Genomic DNA, 26,629 nt, shown 5'->3' with positions numbered 1-26,629 from the left:
CAAAAACTGGTTTGTAACCTCACATTTACTTATACTGTAGCATGTTCTGTATTCATTTGAAGAAATTATATTCATCCTGCTATTTGTTGGAATATTTTGCATATGTCTATAATGTTAACTTAGTCTGTAGTTTTATTCAAATTAGTTTATTGTTTATTAAGGTTTCTATGAGTTAAACTGGAGTGTTGAAGTCTTATTAGGTTATTTTTTTTTAAATTGTCAATATTTGTTTTATATGTTTAAGAGTATTCTATATGTTTTCCTGTGGTGATTAACTATTATCACCATATTTTTTCTATAGATTTTAGTAAGTTATTAACAAAGCCTGTTATATAAATTTATCCTACATTAAAAATTAGTGAAAAATAAAGAATGTATAAGGCAATGGTTGGGGAGATTGTCCTCTGTGTCTTTTAAGTCAGTGTTTTACCTGTGTCCTTTCTTACTGTGACAACTGCTCCACTTTTAGATGTGGAGGTGATCACAGCACCTTCATCTGTCTCAGAGTTTATCTGCTTCTCCTTCAATTTTGTTAATTTATTCTTGATTTTGAGGTCTCTATTAGTGACTGTTTATGTGTAATTAATTCAGTATTCCAAGTAAACTGATATTTTTATCGTTATGAAAAATAAAAAAGAAGGATGAGGCACCAGTACAGTAATTGATGTCTTCTGGTACACACAAATTTTACCTTTGGCTGAGGGGATGGCTTAGTGGTTAAGTGCTTGCTACACAAATATGAAGACTAAAGTTAGTATCTCCAAGATGCATTTAAAGGTACAGTATGAAAAGCAGCCTGCATCATGTCCTCAAGGGAGAAGCACATGATCCCTGCCTGAATGAGTAAGATGGAGGAGCAATTCATGATTGTTCCTAACATTATTGATGAACCTTATGTATATGTATATATTCCCACACATAAGCAAACATGCACACAAAATGCACATCACATACATAAACAAAAATTTTGCAAAGGAAAACATTCTTTTGATAAATTTATTAGGACAAAATTTTTAGAGTCTAATTTTTCTTTTATTTTCAGAGCTCTATTTTGTGTGTGTGTATGTGTGTGTGTGTGTGTGTGTGTGTGTGTGTGTGTGTGTATTTGTGTGTGAGAGAGAGTGTGTGTGTATGCACATGCACACAAGTGTGTGTATGTATTTTTGTTATATGTGTCTATGCGGTCATTTGTGCACATGCATGTGGAGGTCATAGATCAACTCCTAGGTTCTACTTTTATTGCTCTCTACCTTAATTTATGAAACAGGATCTTAAACAGACAATGAAACTCCACCACTTGGCTTTACAGGCTAGCCGGTGAGCTGTAGGATTCTGCCTGATTCTTCCCTGCTTTCAGTCCTAGAATTACATTCATGGCCACTTCTGCTTTTTTCACTTACATGCAAGGAAACTATTCTCACATCCTTATGATAATGTGCAAGCATTTCACCAACATAGTCATCTCCCCAACACCAGCGATAAAACATGCGATACAAATCTGTAACTGCCTGGCAATGGTGGTTGGTGGTGTATGCCTTTATTCCCAGCATTCAGTAGGCAGAGGCAGGTGATCTTGTGAGTTCAATGCCATCCTAGTCTACACACTGAGTCCTAGGAGAGCAAGGGCTACACAGACAATCCCTGACTCAAAAAAAAAAAATTGTCTGTATTCCTCAGAAGATATGCTATTAAGAGCTCATGGATATTCATTTTCTGCATTCTCTTACAGCTCTCAGCTTTTTAAAAGAAAAAGATTTTCATTAAAATTGTATAAGACTACATCGGCCTAAATGAACAGCTACAAGGAGTCAATGCCTTATTAAACATGGAGAATCAGTCTTCTCCAGAGAAGAGCCCTGAAACGTGATCTAATCCCAAGATGGTGGCTAAAAAATGTGCATCTGAACAACCCTAGATGAAGTCAGTAAAACATGCACAGGCATGTGTGAGTGCACGTGTGCGCTCACACACACACACACACACACACACACACACACACATGCACACACACACACACACACGCACACAGGTCATAGTCAAAACAGAAACAATGAACTTGAGAATAAGCTGGGGGTTACCTTGGAGAACTTAGGCATGAAGAGCAATGCAGCTATTATTTATAGCAACTGTATGAAAATTTTTCCATTAAATTTTTAAAAATGAAGGTGAAAATAAATTGTGAAGTCTCTGCTGTGATGAAGAGCAAACTTTCTTCATTTCCCTGAGCTCAGAGAAGTAGAAACCATTCTCCAGGATAATGAAATTTTGTTATTATTATTCTTAATTAGTCATTCAGAAAAAGAAACCTTCTCTGATTCCTTCTTCTATCAAAAATAACTGCCTCACATAGTCTACCTTTCCCTAGCTCCCAGTGAGATAATAGAATGCCTCAAATCTGATATCTTCATTATAAAATATGTTTTCACAATGTTTGACAATTTATTTTCTTCTGCTCTAGTTATTTTGAAGTGCTGCTTGTCTGTTTTGTTTATGAAATTTGTAATCTTATGTTGAAGACAAGATTTACTTTTGGGGATGAGGTGAAACAAATGTTAAAATAACATAGCTTTTTAAAGATAGTATTTCCCTTTAGAGAGAGAGATTTAATTTGAATCTAAACCATAAATTTCCCAAGTCATATTTAGTAAGTTTGTTCTGTTAGGGAAATTGAAATAGAAGTAAGAATAGAATATCATAGCATGAAGTTAAGCATGGTTGATCCTGGATCATAGGCCCCTTAACTTTTCAAGAATATGAGTACTGGAGTTCCAAAGCTGTTCAAATAGAGTCTGAAGAATCTGGCAAAGCCTGTTCTTACTCACAGATAATAACCTACTGCAGTGTGACAGATACAGCGTGGTCCTTTCCCCAATTTCTAATCAAGTGATTTCTATTGGGTCTGATATAAGTCTATCTTGATATTTGTTTCTTCTTCTTATCTTCAGTTGAAACAAATAAACAAACAAACAAATAGACACCAATCCAAGATTTTGGGTATAGGCCTATAAAGATTCACCCAAAATTATTTTAGAGTAAATTACATTAGCATTTTCTTTTCTCTTGAAAGTTGAGTCACTCTGAAACTACCCTCTACACATATTTATAGTTAAACATCAGTGTACTGAGTGTCAAAGCCCTCATCAGAATTTAGTAGCTACAATGTGTCTGTTACAGCATCAGTTCTAAAATTCTGATAAATACCTATAATTTAGCCACTTTTTAACACTCATAAGTTTTCTTTACAATACCTGATACATCTTCAAATCAATAACAATGAAAGTTGAATACTAGGCTAAATGAAGCCAAAAAATTCCATTTTGAATCAACTATTCCTAGTGAAACTTCCACTATAGATTTATTGAGGAACATATGTAGACAATAGCATTCAAGAGTTTATTTTGAATTATACCTTCAACACCAAATATTCTTCATCAATATAGTAATAATAGTGTGTGTGTGTGTGTGTGTGTGTGTGTGTGTGTGTGTGTGTGTGTGTACCCATATGGTTAAGTGTTGGCAATTGATTTCATGGGCAATTCCTTTTTGTGTCATAGCATAGGCAATCACAATTTACTTCTATATGGAGCTTTATGTTAGTCACAATTTCCTCTTTAATCCCTTAAAAATTCATTACTTTAACAGATTCACAATAGAATATATTTGTGACATAGCTCATGGTTTTCTACAAAAAATTAATTTTTTCAAACTTTGCTGAATATTAATAAATGCCATGGAATACTTAGTGCTATGAAACACCTAAGATAAAATATTGTCACTCAGTATTTCTTTTACTTGTATGTCTAAAAAATAACTGGTGCATTTATGTTAAATCTATACAATATTTATGTAAAGATGTATCATCTCTTTTTTGCAAAACATACTGTGAGGCATCATTAGTGAATCCATGGCTGTTTCTCTGAATTCTATGCCAACCTTGTTTCTCATTGATAAAACTGTGGCTTTTAAATATAATCAACTGAGGGTTAAGTGAGTAGCTAATTTAAAGATAATGGTTTGTTCTTACCATTTTGTTTGAAATAACAGAGCTGAAATTATGAAACCTGCTTTCTACTTATAATGATTAAATGTCTTTACTTTCAGAGTCTATATCAAATGCAGGACCTAGAATGGCTTCGTTTAAATTTTTTATGAACAATAAAAGTACTTCCAGACTATAAAAGAACCATATTTATCTTTAGATTGCTATCAGGGACTTAGAATCAATATATCACTATAATTAATACGTAGTTAGAATTAAGTAGTGGTGTAGTGTTTCACTCTACAATATCGGGGAATTATTTTAGTGCATATAAACTTTTAGAAGTCATTGATTTTAATACAGAGTTGAAAGGACATACTGTCATCCTTCAGACACCTCCGCTGTGAAATAACTTGGTGAATAGATGGATATATTTAAAATATTGGTAAACTTTGCAAAATCTCAACCACAAAACCAAATGGAATGCTAAAATTGGACCCTTGTGGTGATATCAAAATCAAGAGAGATGCCATCTAGATTCACTTCATTTCTCAAGGATTACTTTCTCCTCAGTAGAGAATGCTTCCTCCTTAGCATAATCAGACATGGGCTTCCTGAGGCTGTTGTTCCTCCAGCCTCTCTGTGTCTTTTGATGTATACTTACACAAAAATGCACCCCATTATGATGTTTAAAGAACTGATAACACAGCATCTGGGAAGCTAAGATGTTGTAAAAAGCTTTGTTTCCATTTTATTCCTCAGGCTTAGAACACAAACTGAGAATTATTCAAATTAAACTCAGTTTCCAAACCTCAAAACAGAAACATGACAGCACAAGGCAGATTCAAACAGAGGCACAGTCCCAAAGTTTGCACAAGGGTAGGATCAGAAAACATCATATACCTTTTGGGAACATTATATTCTAGTAAATTTAAAGATTAAATGAAAAAAAATCTATTCCTTCAAATACTTTATATCTCATATGTTTATAAATTCCAATTTACCAGGAATACATAGATGAGGTAATTTTGAAGAGTAGTACCTTGATGTTCTATATAATTTTTTACATAAAGCCCCCCCAAACAAAGGAAAGAAATATTATTTTATAAAATTTAAAAGCCCCAGAAGTTGTAAAGAAAATGAGTTCATATGGAAAATATTAAAATTATTAACTTGCTATTACATATTTATGTTAACAATAGCTTGACCCTTGAAGATTTCATAAAAATTGTTTTCATCATAAGATCATTATCTATTGAAATGTATGCAAATACATATTTTGAAAGTAATAGTATTGGTAAAGTAGAATGTGCAAGTCGTTAAGTACCAGAATACTTTGCACTTTGCAAAGTGGTTCTACATGGCCGAATATGTCCTCACAACAGCCCTGTGAGGTAGGCAGGGAAGCCACTGCCATTTCCAAACTGCAGTTGGTGAAATAGAAATTCAGACTATGGGTGATCTGTTCAGGGGTCATATATATGATTGCTCAATTTCTTTGGCCTGCTCCTACATATCTTCCTATAAATACCACATGTGCAAGGACTAACCAGGGAAACTGAGAAAATCTGAATCCACATGAAGGATGAAGGTGGATACACAACAGGATATACCATAAAGTGATCAGACTAACCGTGACTTACATATTATTGATGACTACCTGTAATGGAAATGCATGAACTATGGAGAACTGCAGAACCTTTGACAATCATTTTCATACATAAATGTACAAAAATAAGCAGGGAATCAAAAGGGAGAGAGAGTAACGTTTTATACAGAACGAGATTTGTAATAATTTTCTTTTTAAATCAAAACTTCCCTGACATAATCTGATTACCGGAGTCTATTCATTCCATCAATTTAAAAACAGAGTGTCCCCTGTTAACATAAAGGATGATGGACAGGACAGAGACCTTGGTCTCCAAGCTGAGAACAGTGCATGACCAGTGCACTGAAATTGCATATGTTAGAGTGCAGGCAGCGAATCCCCATGCTCCATAATCTTTGTATGGAGAAAAGAAGTGGGGAGGGCACAGGGAAATGAAATATTCAAGTCCATGACAGAGTTTCCTGGTTTGTTGGGAATACCTCATGTAATTTAAGCACGGGACAAGGATTATGAGATCTGTCACAATAACAGACCAGGGATCTCAAAGGTCCACCCAGAAAAGTAGCAAAGGAGGCTGTGATTACCTCTGTATTCTTCCATGGGCAGCGTGTTACACTGTAGGCGTCCGACAGTGTTATTAAGCCACCCCCCCCCCCCGCTTTAAATTTTGCTTTAGGAAAAAGAAATCATAACATAGTGAAAGAAATATTCATTGTTTGGCTTAGTTCATATATTCTTAATTAAACAGTACCGTAGACTTTATTGAGCATTTGAAAATATACACAAGGAACAACAGCTATTTTTCCGTATTTTTTTGTAAATATTTGACTTTCTTCCAATTGAACAACCCACTTTTGATCATAAAAAGGGCACTTGTTTCTACAGGAGCTGTGTACAGCTTGCTCAGTTCCAAGTACTGTTTCTGCTCGACTTCCTTGTCATACTGTGGTCAGATCTCCACTTGGTCAGGAAGCAAATTCTACAAAGCTCCAAAACAAATAAAAAAAAAAAAAAAAAAAAAGAAAGAAAGAAAAGAAAAAAGAAAAAAGAAAGAAAGGAAAAAAAAAGAAAAAAGTTGACCACCTAAGTTGTTCTTTCAGATTCCATCTCTCCATAGAGTTCTGCTAACTTCTTGAATTCTGGCCCCCAGTCTCCAAGGAAGTGATAATCCTGGTCTGATTGGGTGGTGGCTGAGTCCAGCGAGCTGATAGACCCAGCTTCTGATCTCTGACCCTCATAGGCGTAAGTCTGAAGAGAGTCATAAGGGGGCACGCTGGGGTCCAGGTCTGCTTCTGCCAGTCTTTGCTTAATAAACTCCTGAACATCTATACTCTCCAGGGTGGACAATGTCTGGTGTCTAGGAGTGAGCTGCACTTCTGGCCGAATGTCTCTGCGGTACTTGAACTCCTCTGCAGCGGAAGGATTCCTCAAGGCCGTGATGTCAAAGGCCTCGGTGTCTTCTTCCCCCCCTCCCTCATCATCGTAAGTGACCACGTTCTCCCGCACATCCTCCTCTGAAATGATCAAGGGCTCTTTTTTGCTGCGCCTCAGAGTAATAAAAAGGACCACAATAGCTAGAAAAAATGGAAAGGGAATGAAGTTAGAAGAGAGATAATGCATGGACTTCAGGTTTCTGTAATCCCAGTCCCTGTGACCTACAGCCACCTTGATCTGCACACTACTAAATGAGCCAACAGATGTTCGGATACTTCAGAAAATGTCGAAACTGATAATCTTCATAAACCATTGTAGATTTGCCAATTGTGTGAAATTGCCATGTTCTCTTTTACTGTGTCTGTGTCTTGACACTCATTGCAGTATTAGCAATAACCATTCATTGTCTAGTGTGATAGAAAGAAATCTTTAGCTGGAAAATAATCTGTGTTCATAATTCACAAATAATCACTTTGTAGGAAGTATTTCTATAAAATAAGTAAACCTGTTATTTTCCTATAAAGCAGAATAATATTTTTAATTTACTTATGCACAATTTGTGCTATTTAAGAATGGTTCACCTTGCAATATTCTTATAACTTAGATATTCCTCATAGCAGAGTTTTGGTTCTACACATGTGTAAAATGAAGAAGCAGAGAATAAGAAGAGAGGAAAATAATGCAACAGCCAACAGTCTTACTGAAGAAGATACTAAGTAGAAGATCTGAGAGAATAGGAAATGATGTCATCCCCCAAAGAAAATGTGTATTGTTGTTGTTGTTTTTATTATTATTAATAATAATTATTATTATCTTATTTTACATATCAATCCCAGTTCCCTCTCCCTCCCATCCTCCCATGCCCCCCCAAACTCCCTCCTATTCCATTCCTCACCCACTGGACAGGAAGGGTGAGGATTTCCAGGAGGGACCACTAAAATCTGCCAAGTCATTTGGAGTAGAGTTTAAGTCCTCTCTCCTGTTACTAGGTTGAGTATACCTCCATGGGGAATGTACCCCCAAAGTCCTGTCATGCACTAGGAATACATTCTGGTTCCACTGTCAGAAGTCTCACAGCCTGCTCAGGCCCTCCAACTGAGACCCATGTTCAGGGGTTCTGGGTCAGTCCAATGCTGGTTTCCCAGCTATCAATCTGGGGGTTCATGAGCTCACCCTTGTTCAGATCAGCTGTCTCTATGGGTCTCTGCAGCCTGGTCTTGACCCCCTTTCTTATCACTCCTCCCTCTCTATTTGTAGTCAAATCTCCTACTTGGTGATAAAAACATTGTGTATACATGTTATGCACACATTTTCAAGCACATGACAAACTGGACTGTGCCTCAGGGCCTTTCACCAACATTGGATAGTAATAGAAAGAAACCTTGGCTTTGGTCATTTCTCGGAGTTTTATGCCTCACATTTTAGCAATTGGAAAAGATATTTCAGTTAATCTTTGTTATAGAAAGGATGCACATAAACAAGGAAGAAGTAATCAACACTATTACAGACTTAGTGAGGCATCATTTGTATCCTTCATAATGTAAATGCTTCAATATCTGTGTCTTACGGTTACATAATGAAACATGGAAGATAATGCTATGTTTCTTAAGTTGCTATTTCTTGTATGTGTCTACTATGAAAAAATTTAAAAAAATATTCATGATATATCTTATTTTGATTTGATTATTTTAATTGTATTTGTATAAGTGTTATAGCTACTTGCATGTAAGTGAGTTTTATAGGTGCCTATGACCCATGGGCAGCAGAACACAGTGCTGGAACTCCTGTTATATGTTATATGGATGCTAGAAAGTAAATCTGTGTTCTCTGCAAAAAGAACAAGTACCCTTAACTGCTGGGCCACCGTTCCATATCCTCAAGATCTATGTTTCTTTAAAATATAGTAGTAAGTAGTTATTTAAACCTTGAACCTACTGTTTTTCTTCTGAGGAAGGATTATTTGTTAGTAACCTGTGACTCCCATATCTAATACATAACACATAATGCAACAGTAAAAACCTAGATAATTACACAGCCTACACAATTTTCAGAGTGAAATGGAAAGACATTTATATTTGTATGACATTAAGGCATACATTATCTCTTTAGTTACAGGCAACTTTGTTATATCAGATGGGATAACTAACATAAACAGAATTGTGGTCCTCTCTATTTTCCTGCATATTTGTCAAACAGTTATTTTTGAAGCAGGTGACATTAAGTAAATATTCCAAAAAGAATCTTGGTGGGGGTCAACAAGATAAATTTACATGAAAGTGATGACAGGCTAGGAGACTGGAGGCTCCTTGTGGTATAAATACCCTGTCTAAGAAGATTACTGTTAAGTGTTCCTACAAAATAATTTCTGTTTCACGAATACTACTGTACTTCATATTGTTCTTGAGAACATTTTGAGCCCTTGAAACTGTAACAAAACCTATCAATCAAATCCCATGGGAAAAAAGAACACCATTTTAAGAACATGAGTGAAGATAATAATTAAATATATATGGAGACATTAAAGAAACAAATAACATATTGAAAACTTGGAAAATATTTTAAAAAAATTCACCTAGTCTTTGAAATAATGTACATCACATGGGTATGCCATTTTATAATAAGTAATCCCAAATTTTATATTTTATATATCCTATAAATTTTATATACTAGCCTTCTTTGTTTACAAGTCTAAATCATACTGGGATATTTGAACGTAGAGTTTAGTTGTATAACCTAGCACAGAATCTAGGGGACTGCTGTACTTTTCAAATGGTACCATTCTCTAGTACTTCATCCTCAGTAGATTTCCTTTTTCTCTGTTAGTTTCAAATTTACAAAGAATTTGAGATCATTGGTACTAGTATTACTTAAGTAATTTTGCTACATGTTTTGATGGAGCTCAAGCCTTGTCAAACTTGCTATTAGCATAGGGTGATCCTGAATTGTCAATAAATCTAGTCTCTTCTCAGAAATACTAAGCTCCCATATGTGGTCTTCCATGCCTTGTTTATATGGTGCTGGAGACTGAACTCTGCACTTTGTAGACAGTAGCCATCCTCTACACACATGCTACTGCCTTTGAACCCTAATATTATTATATAGTTTAAAATTTTATGAGTATGGATGCTTTGAAAGGAATTGAAGTCAGTCCTCTCTAATAGCAGCAAACACTATGAACCTCTTAGCAATTTCCAGCCTCCCTGCTACTATATTTTCATAAACAAAAATTCAAACAAATGTTTTCTGCTTCATTTACTAATTTCACTCCAAGGGAAACACAGTTTAGGTAACTAAATTTTGTACTGGTTTTCCAGGTTATTTTTTACTATCAATTATTTATCATCCTCATATTGGACTGCTTAGGGGCTTCCTTTTGTGGCTTGCATTTGCTTTTACTGTATGTTGAATCACAACACATTCCCAGCGAATAGATAACATCACAGATGTGGTTACCTCAAAATGTCTGTTCTTTCTTCCATATGCCAAAAATATCTTGGTATTGAATGAGGTAGAAATGAACTAGCATAATCATAGATCATAGTGTTTATTTTGATTAGCTCCACAAATGCTGTTGGCAGCCTCTGATCATGGCAGTTTTCATGGAAAAACTTCCAACTTGGATACCAAGAGTCTCTCCTGATTATTTAATTGAGAACAGATTGGCAGTAACTGCTCAGCCTTCCTGTCTTTCTCACTTTCTTCTTTTTCCTGTCCCCAGCTTCTGCTTTCCCATTTATATCTTTCCCAGTTCATCATATTTCTCATATCACCTAATCTATCCTAATCTCTATTTATTCTTATTCAAGATTATGGAGCAATCTGAGTGGAGGTCACAGCAAAGTCATGTGCTCTCATGTGACCTTGGAGACAGGAAGGGTTGTTAGAAGTTTTTGCCAGATCCTGGATTGCTCACTATTTGTGATAAGATGCGGGCTAGGAAAACTTTCTTGGTGTCTCTGGCAAATGATAGAGTGAGGATGAAAATGTAATGACAGGCACCTGAGTGGGTTTTAGCAGCCCTAATGTAAGTAGTGAACTCTATCTAAATCTATCATAAGGTCTAACTCCAAATGGTCTCCCACTCATTCCATGAAATAAGTCTTTAAAAACTGTACCTAATGCAAGATGAAAGAGAGAGAGAGAGAGCAGATCTTGAAGTTGGATTCTTAGGAGATTGAGAGGATCTAAGAGGAATTTAGGGGTGAAAATAATGTGATCCAGCAATATTATATGAAAAAAATAATTAAAATTATGTATTTAAAATAATTAAGGTTTAAGACTTTGGTTGAAACATAGAGTAGCCTGACTATAAATGCATGTATGCATCATTTATAGCATATACTCTATAATAAACACCATTGTCTGGTGAGAAGTGTGATGTAAATAAGATATAATCAGATGTTAAACCAAGGTAATTTATAATTCCACAGACATAATTATCATGAAATTTGGCAGATAATATTAATATATTCTGAGCTGACATTTCATTTTCATGTGTTCATACATAGAAGAGAATCTGAAAGGAAGAATGTTGAGCTCATAATTAATTATTGATCAAACTGAAACTATGCTTATATAGAACCTTACATTTTAATAAACATAAAATCATAATTTTACATATTAGGTTATTAGTTTTACAATTAAATTGCCTTTAAATATTTAATATTAGAATTTTGGTTCATAAAATAAATTTTTACTTTATAAAGGTGTTACTCATATCTTCCATGAAAAGTCAGAGTAATTAGAAATTAATTTTAATTATAGATGACTAAAGTCTCTAGTGACCTTTATTTTATGAATAGCTATAACTCAATAAAAGGTATAAATTAAACTTGATGATTATTTAATGATAGCATGGATTATAATTCTACAATTTTTACCAAAAAGTTTGAAAACATTTTATTTTAGATATAAACATTTCAAATAGCTTCGCTCATTCTTCTTAAACACTGTGCAAATTTTGCAAATTTACAATTAGTTGCTTAGAAACTAAAATATGTTAATAGAGTATGGTTAAAATATTTTATTATATAAAATATTATGTAAAGTAATAAAAATGTGAAAATATAATTTACTTCAAAATTACATGCACATCTAAACACTCCAACCACTACAGAGTGTTTATCTAGTTATATGACAATAAATAAAATGACAAGGGAGAAAACATGACTCCCCAAATGAGCTATATTTTAGAACAAGTCTTTGGTAAGAATTTATATTAATATTGCAAATTTGAGTCTCTGATATCCTTTAAAATAATAGAGCTTTTGTAGCTCCTGTTGGTGCCTTTATTGTATTCTCCTGTTTTCTCTGTGTTTATGTGTGTGTGTTTCAATTTTTTAAAGACATATTTCAATGCCTGTCATAATTAGCAATTTTACACTGTATGTATGAACACAATTCCAAAGGTATGACTTTTCCTGCTCTCTTCTCTTCAATGTATTAATACAGAAGAATAAATAGTTGTGGAGTGTGGGGGGAGGGATGGGATGGGAGTGTGGTCAGGGGGCTTGGGATGGTAAAAGAGAGGGAGGAAGGGACAGAAAGGAAATTGGGATCTATATGTAAAATAAGAAAAAAAAAATAATAAGACACCATTTGCTTTGTTGATGAATGTGATCAATAATTTCGAATAAAGTTTTTAACCTCTAAGCTGTTCCTGACATTATCAGTAGACCTGTGGTATAATATATCTGTCTGTTTTCTCTGCCACCATTTTCTCTTTTAACTTCTAAGACACTATGTGTTACTAGTTTTCTTCCTCTCCCCCTCTCCCTGGGTTCCTCCCATTCTTTTATTCTTTTTTCCTGATATCTTTATTCTTCCCTCTTCACATTTTTCTTTCCTTTCCAAACTCAACATGCTTGCATCCAGTTCATTCCTGCTCTTTCCTACCTGAGTTCATATTTTTGCTATATTGTTGCACAAAGTGTTTCTCTGGTGTGCAAAGCTAATCAGGGCCCAGGGCATCTTCAGCAAGGCTCAATTTTCCTTGATACAGTCCAGACTCACTCAAATATTTAAGCATCAAAGATTTTTGACTTTTACCCGAAGATTTCCATTGCCATTTTTTTTTCTTTCGATTGACTCAGGTTATGCTGATGAATACCATAGCAAAGAATTCCTAACATCAGTATCATGAAAGTTCATAACAAGAAAATCCACACTGTCATGTTTCTTAAACATTTATGTATTCCTTACTCTTCAATTCCTTCACAGAGTTGCCAAACTTATCAGAATTGCAGCTACTTACCAAGGAGAATGACAACACAGAGAAGAATAGCGATTAGGGCTCCTGTGCTCAAACCAGCGGAGGACAGGAAGGCTTCTGCATGGCAGGTCCGCACTCGCCCATCTCTCTCGCATGCACAAACCCTGATGGTGAGGGTACTGCTGCTGCTGAGAGAGGGGATTCCACCATCAGAGATCATAATGGGCAGATAATACACATCCTGCATAGTTCGACTAAATCTCCTCCGCCTTGTCAGAATGCTGGCTGTGTTATCTATGATAGACATAAGCAAAACAAAATAGACTTAGTAAATCTGCCATTAAAGATTCACATTTCCTTTAATGGATACAATAGGTGTATGTAATTTTTCCAGCTTTATAAAATGGACACTACAACAACAAGAATGGACAATTATTAAATGGATAGTAAATATTGGTCCTCAAACTGAGAAACATATTCAAAAAGTTAGTTGACCTCACTCCAGGAAAAGAAATAGAGTGGCATAACACAGAAGAAGGTAAAACAATAAAAACTTTGGACATAGACAACGTAGCCAAAGCAATTAAAATGTAAAAGTGCCATCAAGCCAGGAGAGAGCCATAGGAAACTTCCACAACAGAAACACTGAGGTAGCAAAGGACTGGGCAGATGCTTCTATTCTTTTAGCAAACTCTTCAGTTTACTGTATTTCCATTGATCTTGAATGTACAACTAAACAAGACAGTAAGACACCAATGAAACAAGACAGCAAGATTCTTAATGAAGAGATCACATCTTTATAGAGAATACCAAGGAACCAAGATGAAATGAAACCTGAACTACCCCCCCCCCGACACACACACACACTGTCTTGTATACTGACAGAAGGTACTATGCAGGCTATAGCAAGGATATATTAATGATCTTACCTAGTTGTGGACCATGTGTGCCACAACACTGAACCAACTGGTAGTTTGTACTTTTGATGAGGATAAACACTAGAATTGCAGTTAACTGTGATTAATAATAAAATAAATCAAAGATAATTTCATGGTACTTTGAGTTTTCTTATAGAAGCTTTATGAAATGGTGACATAAACCTTTTATTTCTTTCAGCTAAGGAACTGACATTGGAAAAGATAAGAGATTTCAAGAAGCAATAGCCTTTCACCCTGAAAGGCTTAGCAAAGCAAAATAAGAAGCTTCTGATGCAACAAAATGGTACTTGGTACAACACTCACTGAACATGAGCAACAAACATCAGGAATGAATATCAAAGTTGGAAAAAAACATACAAACTCACAAATATAAGATATGTGTTAAATGGTAGTAAATATGTACATAGGATGATAAATATATAGACAGAAAAAGATGATAGATATAGAGGGAGATAAAGAGAATATAGAGCTATCAAATAAAGATACATCATCTTAAAAGCATTCACTATATACATGTATATAAAATCTTCATTAATATCTTCATTTAAAGCATTGACATATTACACACAAATTATGTCTACTGCTTCAAAATGGCATTTTAACACAATACTATGAGTGTAGAGAATGTCACCAAATATGATAATAAATATAGAAAAAATATGACAAATCATTTTGAGATAACAAGGAGACCACTTGTCAGGTGTAGAGTTAGAGGAGCAGAAGATCTCTAAGTAATTCCAGAAACTGGTGAATTTCTTTCAGAACATAATTAAGGTGACTGCGTTTTCAGTACCAGCACTATCAATCAGTTCAGTGCAGAAATACCCACACATTTGCTCTACTTCTTCAAAATAGTATAGTGTTTATTCATATACAAATTTCTTTCTTTTTGCTTTTTTTTGTAGTTTTTTCAAAACAGGGTTTCTCTGTAGCTTTGGCAGCAGTCCTGGAACTCACTCAGTAAACCAGGCTGGCCTCAAACTCACAGATATGTGCCTGCCTCTACAAACTAATTTCTTATTCAGGAAAGAACATGTGCAAGCCTGTTGGAGGAATGAGCACTGATGTGAAATTTGATGTGGAGAATGTAAAATATTGTGATGACTTAGAAATAGTGAAATTCCAAGCCTTTGAAATGTAACATTATCAAATATAATAGCTTTACTTATGGAGCTTTGTAATGCCAGGATAGTTTTTGATGAATAATTTTTTGTGGGATTTTTCATTTATAGTAAAACATATTGTTGAATTAAAGACTGTCTTTCAACCTCTGTTTCAATAATGATAGAAGGTTACAGAATAGGAATAGTACAATGCAAATTACTTTTGGGCATAGAGTTTGGATAAAATGTATTGAGCTATTTTTATGAACTTCATGTTTCCATATATGTAAAAGAAAATCACCCATAGTGGATCCTAATATCTGACTACTTTTAGTAAATTAAATCGACTTAAAGTTAAATGAGACATGCTTCGAAATATTTTCAGTGGCTAATAAAAATCCATTTTAAATTCCAACATATCTTAGAAAGTATGAAAATCATATGTTCCTGAAGGTAAAAAAAAAAAAAAAAAAAAAAAAAAAAAAAAAAAGCAATATACACAGATTCCTAGCCATGCCATTTCAATGGGATTATTTTATTTATAATGAAGTATGAAAGATATTTTTCACACAAAGGATAGTAAAACAGACCACACAAACAATCTTCCTAAACCCCATACTAGGGAAGAAACAATTGAGATTCTCAGCAGTGTGCCACTAATTAGAGCTCATGTTTTGGTTTTCTTTGTTATTTATCTGAAGGCAGCTGAGAAATACCTCCTCATCCAGACAGCTTCCTAGTTCAAGGGCAACTGTTAGAGTTCTTCATAATTTAACTCTTAGAGACCACAAATGAAACGATTTCATCTGGGTGTGTCCTGTAAAGCTTCACTTAACGTAATATCTTTTGATAGGAACTCTACTATGTAGGAGCTTATCTTCTATTAGTTTCTAATTATAATGTCATGGTATATAAAATAAAATCCAAATGAACCAGCCTAAGGTGCACTCTGTCCACAGCATAATCTCTAGACTATCTGGTAAAGGCTCACTCCTCCTTTATCTTTTACCTACCCCCCAAGAAAAAAAGAAAAGAAAATCCCAAGTATGACTACTACAATCTCAGTGTTTCAACCCTGGATCTGTCTCTTCAAACATCCTGTGGCCTCACATGCCTGTCTGCCAGAACACCAACCTATCATCCAACAAATCAGTATGTTTGCGTTTGCACCCCACAATGCCATCCCTTTGACCATCTGCCACCCTTATTCTTCGTGAACCTTTACATTGCAAATAAACACAACACTCTAATAAATCTGACTTTATATTTGTAAATAATTGTAGGAAATTATGTAGTATTTGCTATACTTTATTCATGTGTCTTATAGATAAAGCCTTCAGAGGAGACTGGGAAATCAATAAAAATTTATTGTTATAAAATACAGTAAAGTGAGTGGATGCCAATTTATACTGGCACTGAAGAGGAAGAAAGGAATGTTCAGGGTCATAGCCAGCTTGGGTCATGGCCAGGTGAATCTCCATGAATTATTTTGGCAAACATGTCACAAAAGAAAATGAGGAGAAAGAAAAGGGGGTAGTTAAGTATGGTGCTGTTGTGTGTTCAAATTCAAAACCCAAACATTGAATACTAAATAATCCATGAGTATGGTATAATAATATAATGGTAGGAATAGGTAAGTGTGATTGATGTTTATATATGAACTCTTTAGGGAATTATATTTAGCATTAAAATGATGGTTAAGATGAGTTATTGGGGAAGAAAAAAAAAACTTTTAGTTTCTTATGGATGTTTACTCCCTGAAGAAACTCTTTAGTCTGTTCTGTTGAGGTTTTGGGCAATCTATGGCACCTCTGGTAGTGGAACCAGTATTTATTCCTGGTGCAGGAAGGCATTTTCTGTAGCCCACTGCCTAGGAGGGATATTCTCTCAGCCTAGATAGACAGGGGAGGGCCTAAGTCCTATCCCAAATGATGTGACAGACTTTGATGATCCCAACGGGAGTCCTTACCCTCTTGGAAGAGTGTTGAGGTGAATGGGAGATGGTGTGTGTGTGTGTGGGGGGGGGGGGGAAGACTGAAGGGAAGAGGAACAGGGATTGGCGTGTAACATAAGATTGTTTTTAATTTAAGTAAAAAATAATTAAAACTATTTGTTGAAATGCTCACTGGCATGTATGAAGGTGTTGGGTCAGATTGCTCCTGCAGGGTCATGTCTCTATGCAGCGAGTATGAGGCAAAAATACGTCTGACTATGTTTTCAAGAAAACAAGGCAACATGTATGGAATGCTAAAAATAGAATTGTTATTTTTTGTTTATTTTATTATTTTTTTTCTTAAATTTTGTTTTCTTAGAGCATATGAGTCAACTTTCTTTTGTTCTCATTGTGAGTGGGTGGGAAAAAGTGAGAGACAGCGTGGGTTAGAAAGCCACGGAGGCAGATGAAAACGGCTGCATAAAAGCAACACAGAAAAGTCAGCAATGCTTGAAACCTTCCGAGAGAACAAAAGCAAAACTTTCTATCTATACCAAAATATCTGCTAAGACTCCTTGCTCCAGGAGAAATTCACACATCCTACTTGGGGGTCAGACGGTACACACACTGTTCAACTTTGTAGAATACATGCTCTGGAAATCCACAGCAAGAGGACAGCGCAGTTCTGTCAGGTGAAGCCAGATAAATGTTAGTAGCTGGTGACCCTGAGACTTCACCGGTAAAGGAAAGAGAGGCACAGTAGAATTAAAACATGTCCCAGCTCCTTGTTGAGAGGAGTTAAGTGACTCAGCAGGGCACAGTGGCTGCCACATCCATTAGAGGATCTCTGATGCTTGGTTTGTAACTTAGGGGCGATTATGTGTGCACTATTTTGTTTAGGAATGGGAGAAATCACTAAATGTTTTCTTGAAACCCTGTGGATAAAAACAGAATTTTAAATGTTTATGCTCGATGGAGAAATTAAGCACATTACAGCACCAGCTGTGAGTTCTTATTTGAAGGCCAAAAATAAAACTATGGGGATATTGACTGCTTTGCAGCTGACAATGCTAAAGAAATATAAAATAAGCTCTGAAAAGCTCCCAATGATTCTAATGTGTCTCAAACAAAGTAACTGCATTGCAATACCAATGCACTGTGAAATTTGAAAGAAAGAACATTGCAAGCTACATTAAAAGCTACAGAATCAGGACAGAAATCATTCCATATAAAATGTCTGCTTAAAGTTTTCATTTAATACAATTTAAAATGTCCCCATACAAACCATTACTAGCCTTTTCACTTAAATATTTTTATTAATTTTTATTTAAATTAAAAACAATCTTATTTTACATACCAATCCCAGTTCCCTCTCCCTCCTGTCCTCCTATTCCCTCCATCAAAGGCCATCCTATTCCCTTCCTAAGGAGGGTAAGGCTTCCCATGGGGAGATCATCAAAGTCTTGTCACATCATTTTTAAAAATTATATCATAAGCAATTTATTGTATATTTTCTGAATAAAAATTATCATTGTAAAGAAACAATTAAAAACAATGAAGGCAAAGTAATTTATGATTTAAATTTTAGTTAATATTTTATACCTAATATTTACAAAATAATTTATATTATTTTCAAAAATTTTGAGATTAAAATATAATTACATCATTCATTTCTTTAATACATTCATCTTAACCTTTTTAGCTACTATGTACCTTCTTACCCTTGATCCCTTTCAAATATCTGGTGTGTTTTTTTAAATGTATAATATAAAATTAAAAAATCATATATATGTACATAAATATTAAATATCTGTACTTTAATTTGTGATATATAGCTTAGGAATACCTGTGTTTATATATATTAATAAATACAAGAATAAAACCTGCTTAGTCTGTATAATTGCTACTATTACACATATGATTTCAGAACTCAACATTTTGTCTTGAAAAACAAATTAATATACACTTTCCTGGGGAAGGAATTTATTTTAAAAAATGTGATTAAACATATAGCTTGAAAATACATATCAAATAAGGAAGGTAGAGAATTACGTGTATTAGGTATTTATGTTATGAAATTACCATCATCATTTCTAATAAGGATAATGCCTTTGCACATCTTATTTGATGCAGCATTTGTGACCAGGAATGGTAAACAGACTGAGAAACTTACATATTCTAAACTAAAACATTCTCAGTACAGCATGACCTACAGTATTGGCATTAAAAGTATAGTAAATATACAACAATAGGAATTTATAAAATGTGGCATAAAATGCTTATTCATGCACATATCCACAAAATAAAATGTTATTTAAATTTTAATGACGCAATGTGCTTCAGTACCCTGTGAACGGCTTATATATTACTGTACAAAAGTATTGATGGCCTCTTTCATATCTAAAATATGTAGGATTTATGAATATATTTTGCAGTTAGAATTAACCTAGTATGTAGTCTTGCAAATATCTACATTAAATAATGTCATCCCTAAAGACCCAATAGTAAGTTTATGAAATCAATCAGATCTCCCATGGCTGACTAAGAATGACTTTACATTAGAGTAGTAGGCAATTCCTACATACTAGGCAAGGCATGAACAAAGCTGTCCTAATAACAGATCCCCAGCACAGTCCATTAGTGATTTGTCAGCTGATAGTTTGCCTAACTACAAGTCAGTTGTTATAGATGAAAAACTAAGAAGTTAGACTTGTTCAATGGAGAATTTTGGTGCTAAACTTAAAATTTTACAAGTTACAAAGGACGGTCCCTAAAGGAAAACCTGGTATCAGTCAACAAGTTTTACCCTACTTCTTGCTACAATTTTACAATTACTCTCTTTCTTTACTATTTTTTTTATTTAAATTTGAAATAAGCTTGTTTTACATGTCAATCACAGTTCCTACATACTCCCATCCTCCCTTTTCCCCCTCCAGCAACCCTGATCCCATTCCCTTTCTGCTCCCCAGGGAGGGTGAGATCTTCCACAGGGAGTCTTCAAAATCTGTCATATCATTTGGAGTAGGGCCCAGGCCCTCCCTCATGTGTCTAGGCTGAGGGAGTATCCCAAAAGATGCACATTCATACAACAAGGACTATGTTCATAGTGGCATTATTTGTAATAGCCAGAAACTGGAAGCAACCTAAATGCCGAAGGATGGATGGAGAGAATGTGGTACATTTGTACAGTGGAGTGCTACTCAGCAAAAATAAAAACCAAAACCAAAAAACAAACAAACAAACAAAAACAATGCAGTCTTGAAATTCTTAGGCAAATGGATGGAACTAGAAGAAACCATCTTGCGTGAGGTAACCCAGTAAAAAGACAAATATGGTATGCACTCACTCATATATGGTTTTCAGACATAAAGTATTACCAGCTTATAATTCACACCCCCAGAAAAGCTAGGAAACAAGGAGGACCTTAAGATAGATATATGTGGTGCCCTGGAGAAGGGGAGAGGGACAAGATCTCCCAAGCAAATTGGGAGCATTGGGGAAGGGGAGAAGGAGCTGGAAGAGAGAGGAGGGGCGAGGTGGGCATGATGGAGCAAGAAGATTGAGTCCGGGAAAGAGCAAGAAAAGAGATACCATAATAGAGGGAGCCATTGTAGGTTTGAAGGGAAATCTGGCACTAGGGAAATGTCCAGAGTTCTACAAGGATGACCCCAACTAACAATCTAAGCAATAGTGGAGAGGCTACCTTAAATTCCCTTTCCCAATAGACTGATGACTACCTTATATACTATCCTAGAGCCTTCATCTAGTACCTGATGCAAGCAGAAGCAGACACCCACAGCTAAATACTGAGATGAACTCCTGGAATTCAGTTGCAGACAGGGAGGAATGATGAACAAAGGGGTCGAGAACAGGCTGGAGAAACCCACAGAAACTGTTGAACTAAACAAGGGGAAGCTCATGTACAAGTACTCTCTTTTCCACAGTTCAAAGTTATTTTTTGAGACTATTTTACTTTATGTCTTAGAGTTTAATTGTATGTGTGTATATGTGTATGCATATATGTAAGTGTACCATGTTCAGAACTATGTCCTTGGATAGCAGAAGAGGACCTAACATTCCATGGCCTTGAAGCTGTGGATGACTGTGAACCAATAAGTGGTTTGCTGAGAACAAATCTAGTGTTTATAAAAGAGCTTTATGTGTTCTTAGGCTTGAACCATTTCTATAGCCTAACTGTGGTTTAAATTTAAAATAAGACTGCATTAATAGCAGTATATTATTTAAAGCTAATAATGCTCATTAAATTAAATAATTCATATTCATTTTCATATTATATCATATAACATAATTATCTTGTTTTATTATCTTACTACATGTGATTAATATTAATTTAATAATTTAGGGAAAACATTTTTTCAGATGAATATTTACAATTTGTTTAGCATAGCATAAGTTTTCAAATGATAGCTATTTGACTCTATCTGCCCAGGAGCTGAATGGTAGATCCATGTAGTTATTTTTGAGGCTAGACAATTTTATCAGATTTATGAATTGTATTTCAAGAAAAACTAAAATGAGACCAAGTCTCTAATATTCTACTTGTTCCATATCTCTAAATAATGCATAGTCTTATTTATCTGTCACCTGTACAAACTTTATTCAAAAGTTTTCCCTCTGTCACTCTATCTGGTCAAACCACATTCCTAATACTTCTTAAGTGCAACATCAATGCTTTCTCTACAGTAGTTTTACTAGCTTGCATTGCAAATGACATCTCATGCAAAATCTTGTTTCTTGAATGACATAAGAAGGGCTCTGGAAATAGAGTGGCCAGTGATTTAATTCCTTGGATTCCAGACAGCTTACACCACTGTCTGACACACTGCAGACATACACACCACATTGAAGATTAACTAGCAGGAGTCAACCTGAGAGCTGGCAACAGAATTTCTCTTAGAGGATAAACCATTTTCCAGAAAGGGAAGGAAAGAGAGGAACTTCAAAGGGGAGCGACTGGAACTGGCAAGGTGCGTGCTGAAGCCTGGTGTGAAACGTCCATTAGAGGGAAGGGGACATGAGTGTGTATACTGCATTATTTTTAAAGAAGAGTAACTATTTTTTTCTTTTTGCCTAATAAAGGAGCATAATAAAAATTTCCAAAGCGTATTTAATATTTAACGTTTTCTATTTTCTATTCTTTTATTCTAAACTTCTAGGTATATTCTCTATCATCAAATCCATTGTTTCTGGGAGCAGAATAATTTCAAATCGAGTATTTCTCAGTTTGTCTTTAAATACATGAGACCTTTATCTTATTTTAAATTGGTCTTAGTGAGTTCATATGTTTTCATAATGGAATTTTAGGAGGGGTCACACATAGTTGTTAAATTTTCTAAGCGTGCAGTCGGTGGCCATGGCCAATAAGAGACTGATAGTTTAGGTAGGAAAGTGATTTTTTTTTCTTTTAATTTAAGACCTACCTCTACTAGGAACTATTTGCTTCTAATTTGCAAAAGACTATTTTAACTCCATTCATTTTTTTTAAATTTTTGTTTATTATCTGTAAATTTGCAAACTATTTCCTCATCTGTAAAATAGGTTATATTTCTGAGGTTATGTCCATATCATTTTTACAAAGTTCTTTTGTATTTTTGAATTATAATATGGTTATATCATTTTCCCTTCCATTTCCTTCATTCAAATGCTTCCTTTGCTTATTCTCCTCAATCTTTTTCAAATTCAAATACATATATGTATATATGCATATTTATATTTATATATTTATACATTTCTAAATATATAATGGTACAACTTGCTCAATCTGTATAACACTATAAGTATGTATGCTTTTAGGGCTGGCTGACCATCTAGAGTTGGAAAACTAACTGATGCTAACTGCTGTGCCCTTCCCCTATAAAGATTAGTTTCCTGTTCTCAGCATTTTTTAGTTGCCTGTGGTTATCTATTTAGCCTTGAGAACTCCTGTCTTTCTGCTGTACCATTTGCATGTCTATTGTTTTCCTTGTTAAAGATATTTCTTAGAATTTTGATAGATTTTTTTTCTTAGTGTTTTAATGAAAAACACTCTCTAAAATATGCTATGAACTTCAGGGTTTCAATAAAATTAATCCCTACCACATTGTTTACTTTTCTGTTACTGTGATAAACTAATAAAAATTTAAGAAAAAGCTTATTTTAGCTCACATATCTGGAAGAACATAGTTCATCATGGATGTGAATAAAGGCATGGATGCACACTATTCGGATGAATAGGAGACTGTAACAGGTTTATAAAAGTGACAATAGTAACAGGAGCCATAGAAGAAGAAGACATTGGGTTACCACAGTGACTGTCACACAGAATGATGAAGTGTGACTAACTAAAGGTACTGAGAACTCTCCCAAACCACACTAAATATTCTCCAAAATCCCTTACAATATTAGAACTTTAGCAATTTTAAACAAGCTTGAATAGTTTAGGTCCTGAGTCAAGTACATCAGGTTGTTTTTAGCACTCTAACTATCCATTTACTACAAAGTGCGTGAGTTATCATCACTCCAACTATGTGGGAATGTATGTAGCTTCTACCAAGACAAAAGGTAAATGTGTATGGAAGCATCTCAGGTCTGTTGCCGAGAGTTTCTGACAGGTCTGTAACATCCCAACTGATGTGTACACCAAGTGTTTGATGATATTGATTTATAACCATTTTTATTCTGTAACTCTAACATTTTTATGAAGTTCTGATCAGGTTGGTACATGAAAGTTGGGATTACCTAGTGCTGTATTCTCATGTAATGGTCACTTATATTTGGCTAAATAATGAATTATCTGTTACTACCTTTGACTTGGGAACTGCATTTTTTTTCTTTTAAAGTGTTACCACCCATCCTAATTCTCAGATATTTTGGAGACCTGTCTGTTGCTTTAAACCTGGGATAAGGTTCTGAGTGAATTATAATTACATTGTAAAAGTCAAAGATTTTAGCATACTACAATCATACATGCATTCATCCTTGTGAAGACAGATAATTATTGAACAATGCTTTATTTTCCAGTTGGAGGTAATATCAAATCTATTCAATGAAATTATTCCCAAATTTCCCTGTGCTTTAACAATAAAGTAGGGAGAATAGGAAATGTGGGGTTGGGCCAAACAGTACTCCACTTATTACAAAGTGAAACTCTAAAAATGTCATTCTAGTGGGACAGAAAACCATAACAACAAGATAATCAGGGAGATTAAAAGATTCCCAAAAGGAAGAAAGTGGAAAGATAGCTAACAAACAGCAAAAACAATTTTTTCTACCTTCATGTACTTCTAACTAGGAGCCTCTAAGGATTCAAAATTGTCCACTGGAGACAGTATCTAGGAGAGCTCTTGAAGGTTTTTAAGGTTTGTACTCAACCTGGAAATGAAAAGACATCGAATGGGTGTGACTGATGTTCCCTGAGGACTTTTGGTAACTTTTAAGGTTCAGTTGGAAATTACTTTTAGAAGTCTAGCAGAGAGTTCAAGCCATACACTAAAACCCCGAAAGTTAAAGATAGGCCGAAAAAAACTCATTAGGCCAATCTTAGTGTTGAGCATGTCATGATTCTAGGAGCACAGTTGAGCACAAGAAATTCTCTGTAAAATGCTCTGGGTATACTGTTTCTAAGAGCAGAGGAGACCTGAGACCAATGGGATCTACTGAGCTCTCCTTCTGATTGGATTCATGTGAAGGTGTTTGGATGTGATATAAAGGAAATAGTGAATGTTGTTTACCAGTGTATTAACATGGAAGTGTCTTCTCATGGTACAATTTGAAATGTTCAATCCCTTTCACAGTGAGTGTTGGAAAATTAATCAACAATGCATTATTGTTGAGAGATGGGTCCTACTCAGCAGCTTAAAAATCTGTTTGTCTTGAGTGGATTTATGGCACACTACAAAAGGCTCTTTTCAGTGGGTTCTTTCCTTTGTTCCTCTATCATGTGGGAGGCAGTGTCTCTCCATTTTATACAATGCCACCATTCTATCTCAGAAGCAGATAATGCTCCCTCTACCTTCCAAAGGACCTTTGAGTCTATGACATTGGGAATTGTGAAAACAATGTTTTACTGTTTTCTAAGTTTCCATCCTTAAGAGTGTGGTTAAAGAAACTTGCAGGAGAGAGAGCCATGTAATTTCCAGGTTATGTGTTCAGAAATGTATCACTAGACATATGATGAAATATGTCCCATTTTCATTAAGAAAACAAGAAGAAAGCACATTAACAAAAAACAAAATTGAAATCTGTTTCTGTGATTAGACTAGGCTGATATTCAACATAACTCCTAAGACAGATATGTTCAAGAAAATACACACACACGTACCAGTGTCTTTCATGTCGATCAAAAAATAAAAAAAAGAAATGGCCACAAACCAAAGTAGTGATTTTGGAACACATTTGCTTCCACAGACCCCCTGCTCCCACAGCAGATCATTAGCTCCACACCACACTAGTGTTTTCTTTCAGTATATTCCCAGCATATGTCACCATGAGTAATAAAAGCTAAGTAAACCCAAATAACTCCCAATAATTAAATAAAATATTCTTGATGATTTTAGTTCTTTGATTTTTACTGACAAATTAGTAGATTTTAAATTAATGAGGAAGCAACATGAGTGAGACAACATGCAAAGAGGAAAGAAAACATGTATTAAGTCATGTTATTCAGATTGGAGTTCATAAAAACAGGGGAATCTTACTAGATTATAGATGAAGGAACATACATTTATCTGGTACTAGGAGCCTGGTTAATGTAAGCCAGAGGACAACTCATGTCTAATATATATTTCACATATACATGTTAATTCTTAACAAAGAAACACTTTTCAAGTGCCTTATACAATTTTCATAGGATTTGTTAATTTGCCGTATAGGTTCTTATAGGATTTAGTTCAATAATGAATCAATTGTTGCAGAGATTCTGTCTCCATAATCTTTTATCCTGTTGATGTTCCATCATGAATAAATGCTCAAAGATAGCACAGTGCTCCTGAATGAAAACAAAGGGATAATTTACATATGCACCCCTGAGCAGCATACATTCTGATAGTTTTCCCTGTTATAGGATGCATAGGGATGAGGTGCAACAGATTTGATGTGTGAAGAATACACAGTGGAAAGCATCAGTGGAATAGTGCCTTCTCAGACAAACATATTGAGCAGAAGGCAGCATTTTAAAAAGCAAGTCCTGGTGTCACTGATAAAAAAAAATACATATACTCCCCATGGATCTCCGTATTATTACATAATGATTATAAATAAAAATAATTCTTTAACTTCTCACAACCCATATTCTCTGAAAAATGAAACCACTTACTCATTAATCTTAATACATGAATAGTTATAAATTGTTAGTTTCGATATCTTTTTTTTTAAAAAAGACAAGAAATGGAAGCCTACTTCCCATAAGCTATGATAATTGGGTT

The 26,629-nt window shown here is 34.8% G+C and overlaps 1 protein-coding gene across 1 annotated transcript in view; it reads right to left on the bottom strand.

Annotated features, from left to right (window-relative positions):
• Positions 1 to 6,656: 6,656 nt before the first annotated feature.
• The window catches only part of Cdh18 (cadherin 18), a 235,501-nt gene continuing 215,528 nt past the window's right edge, over positions 6,657 to 26,629 (bottom strand). Inside the window, exons 10-11 of the mRNA XM_051182583.1 lie at positions 13,276 to 13,527; positions 6,657 to 7,162 (exon numbers count right to left, since the gene is read on the bottom strand). Of these exons, the coding sequence (XP_051038540.1) occupies positions 6,672 to 7,162; positions 13,276 to 13,527 (743 nt within the window). The 3' untranslated portion in view covers positions 6,657 to 6,671. The remainder of the gene's footprint in view (positions 7,163 to 13,275; positions 13,528 to 26,629) is intronic.

Source organism: Phodopus roborovskii, unplaced genomic scaffold, assembly GCF_943737965.1.
Source record: "Phodopus roborovskii unplaced genomic scaffold, PHOROB, whole genome shotgun sequence".
Classification (NCBI taxonomy): Eukaryota; Metazoa; Chordata; class Mammalia; order Rodentia; family Cricetidae; genus Phodopus; species Phodopus roborovskii.
Note: the sequence above shows the minus strand (reverse complement) of the source record. Positions and strands in the feature narration are given on the sequence as shown.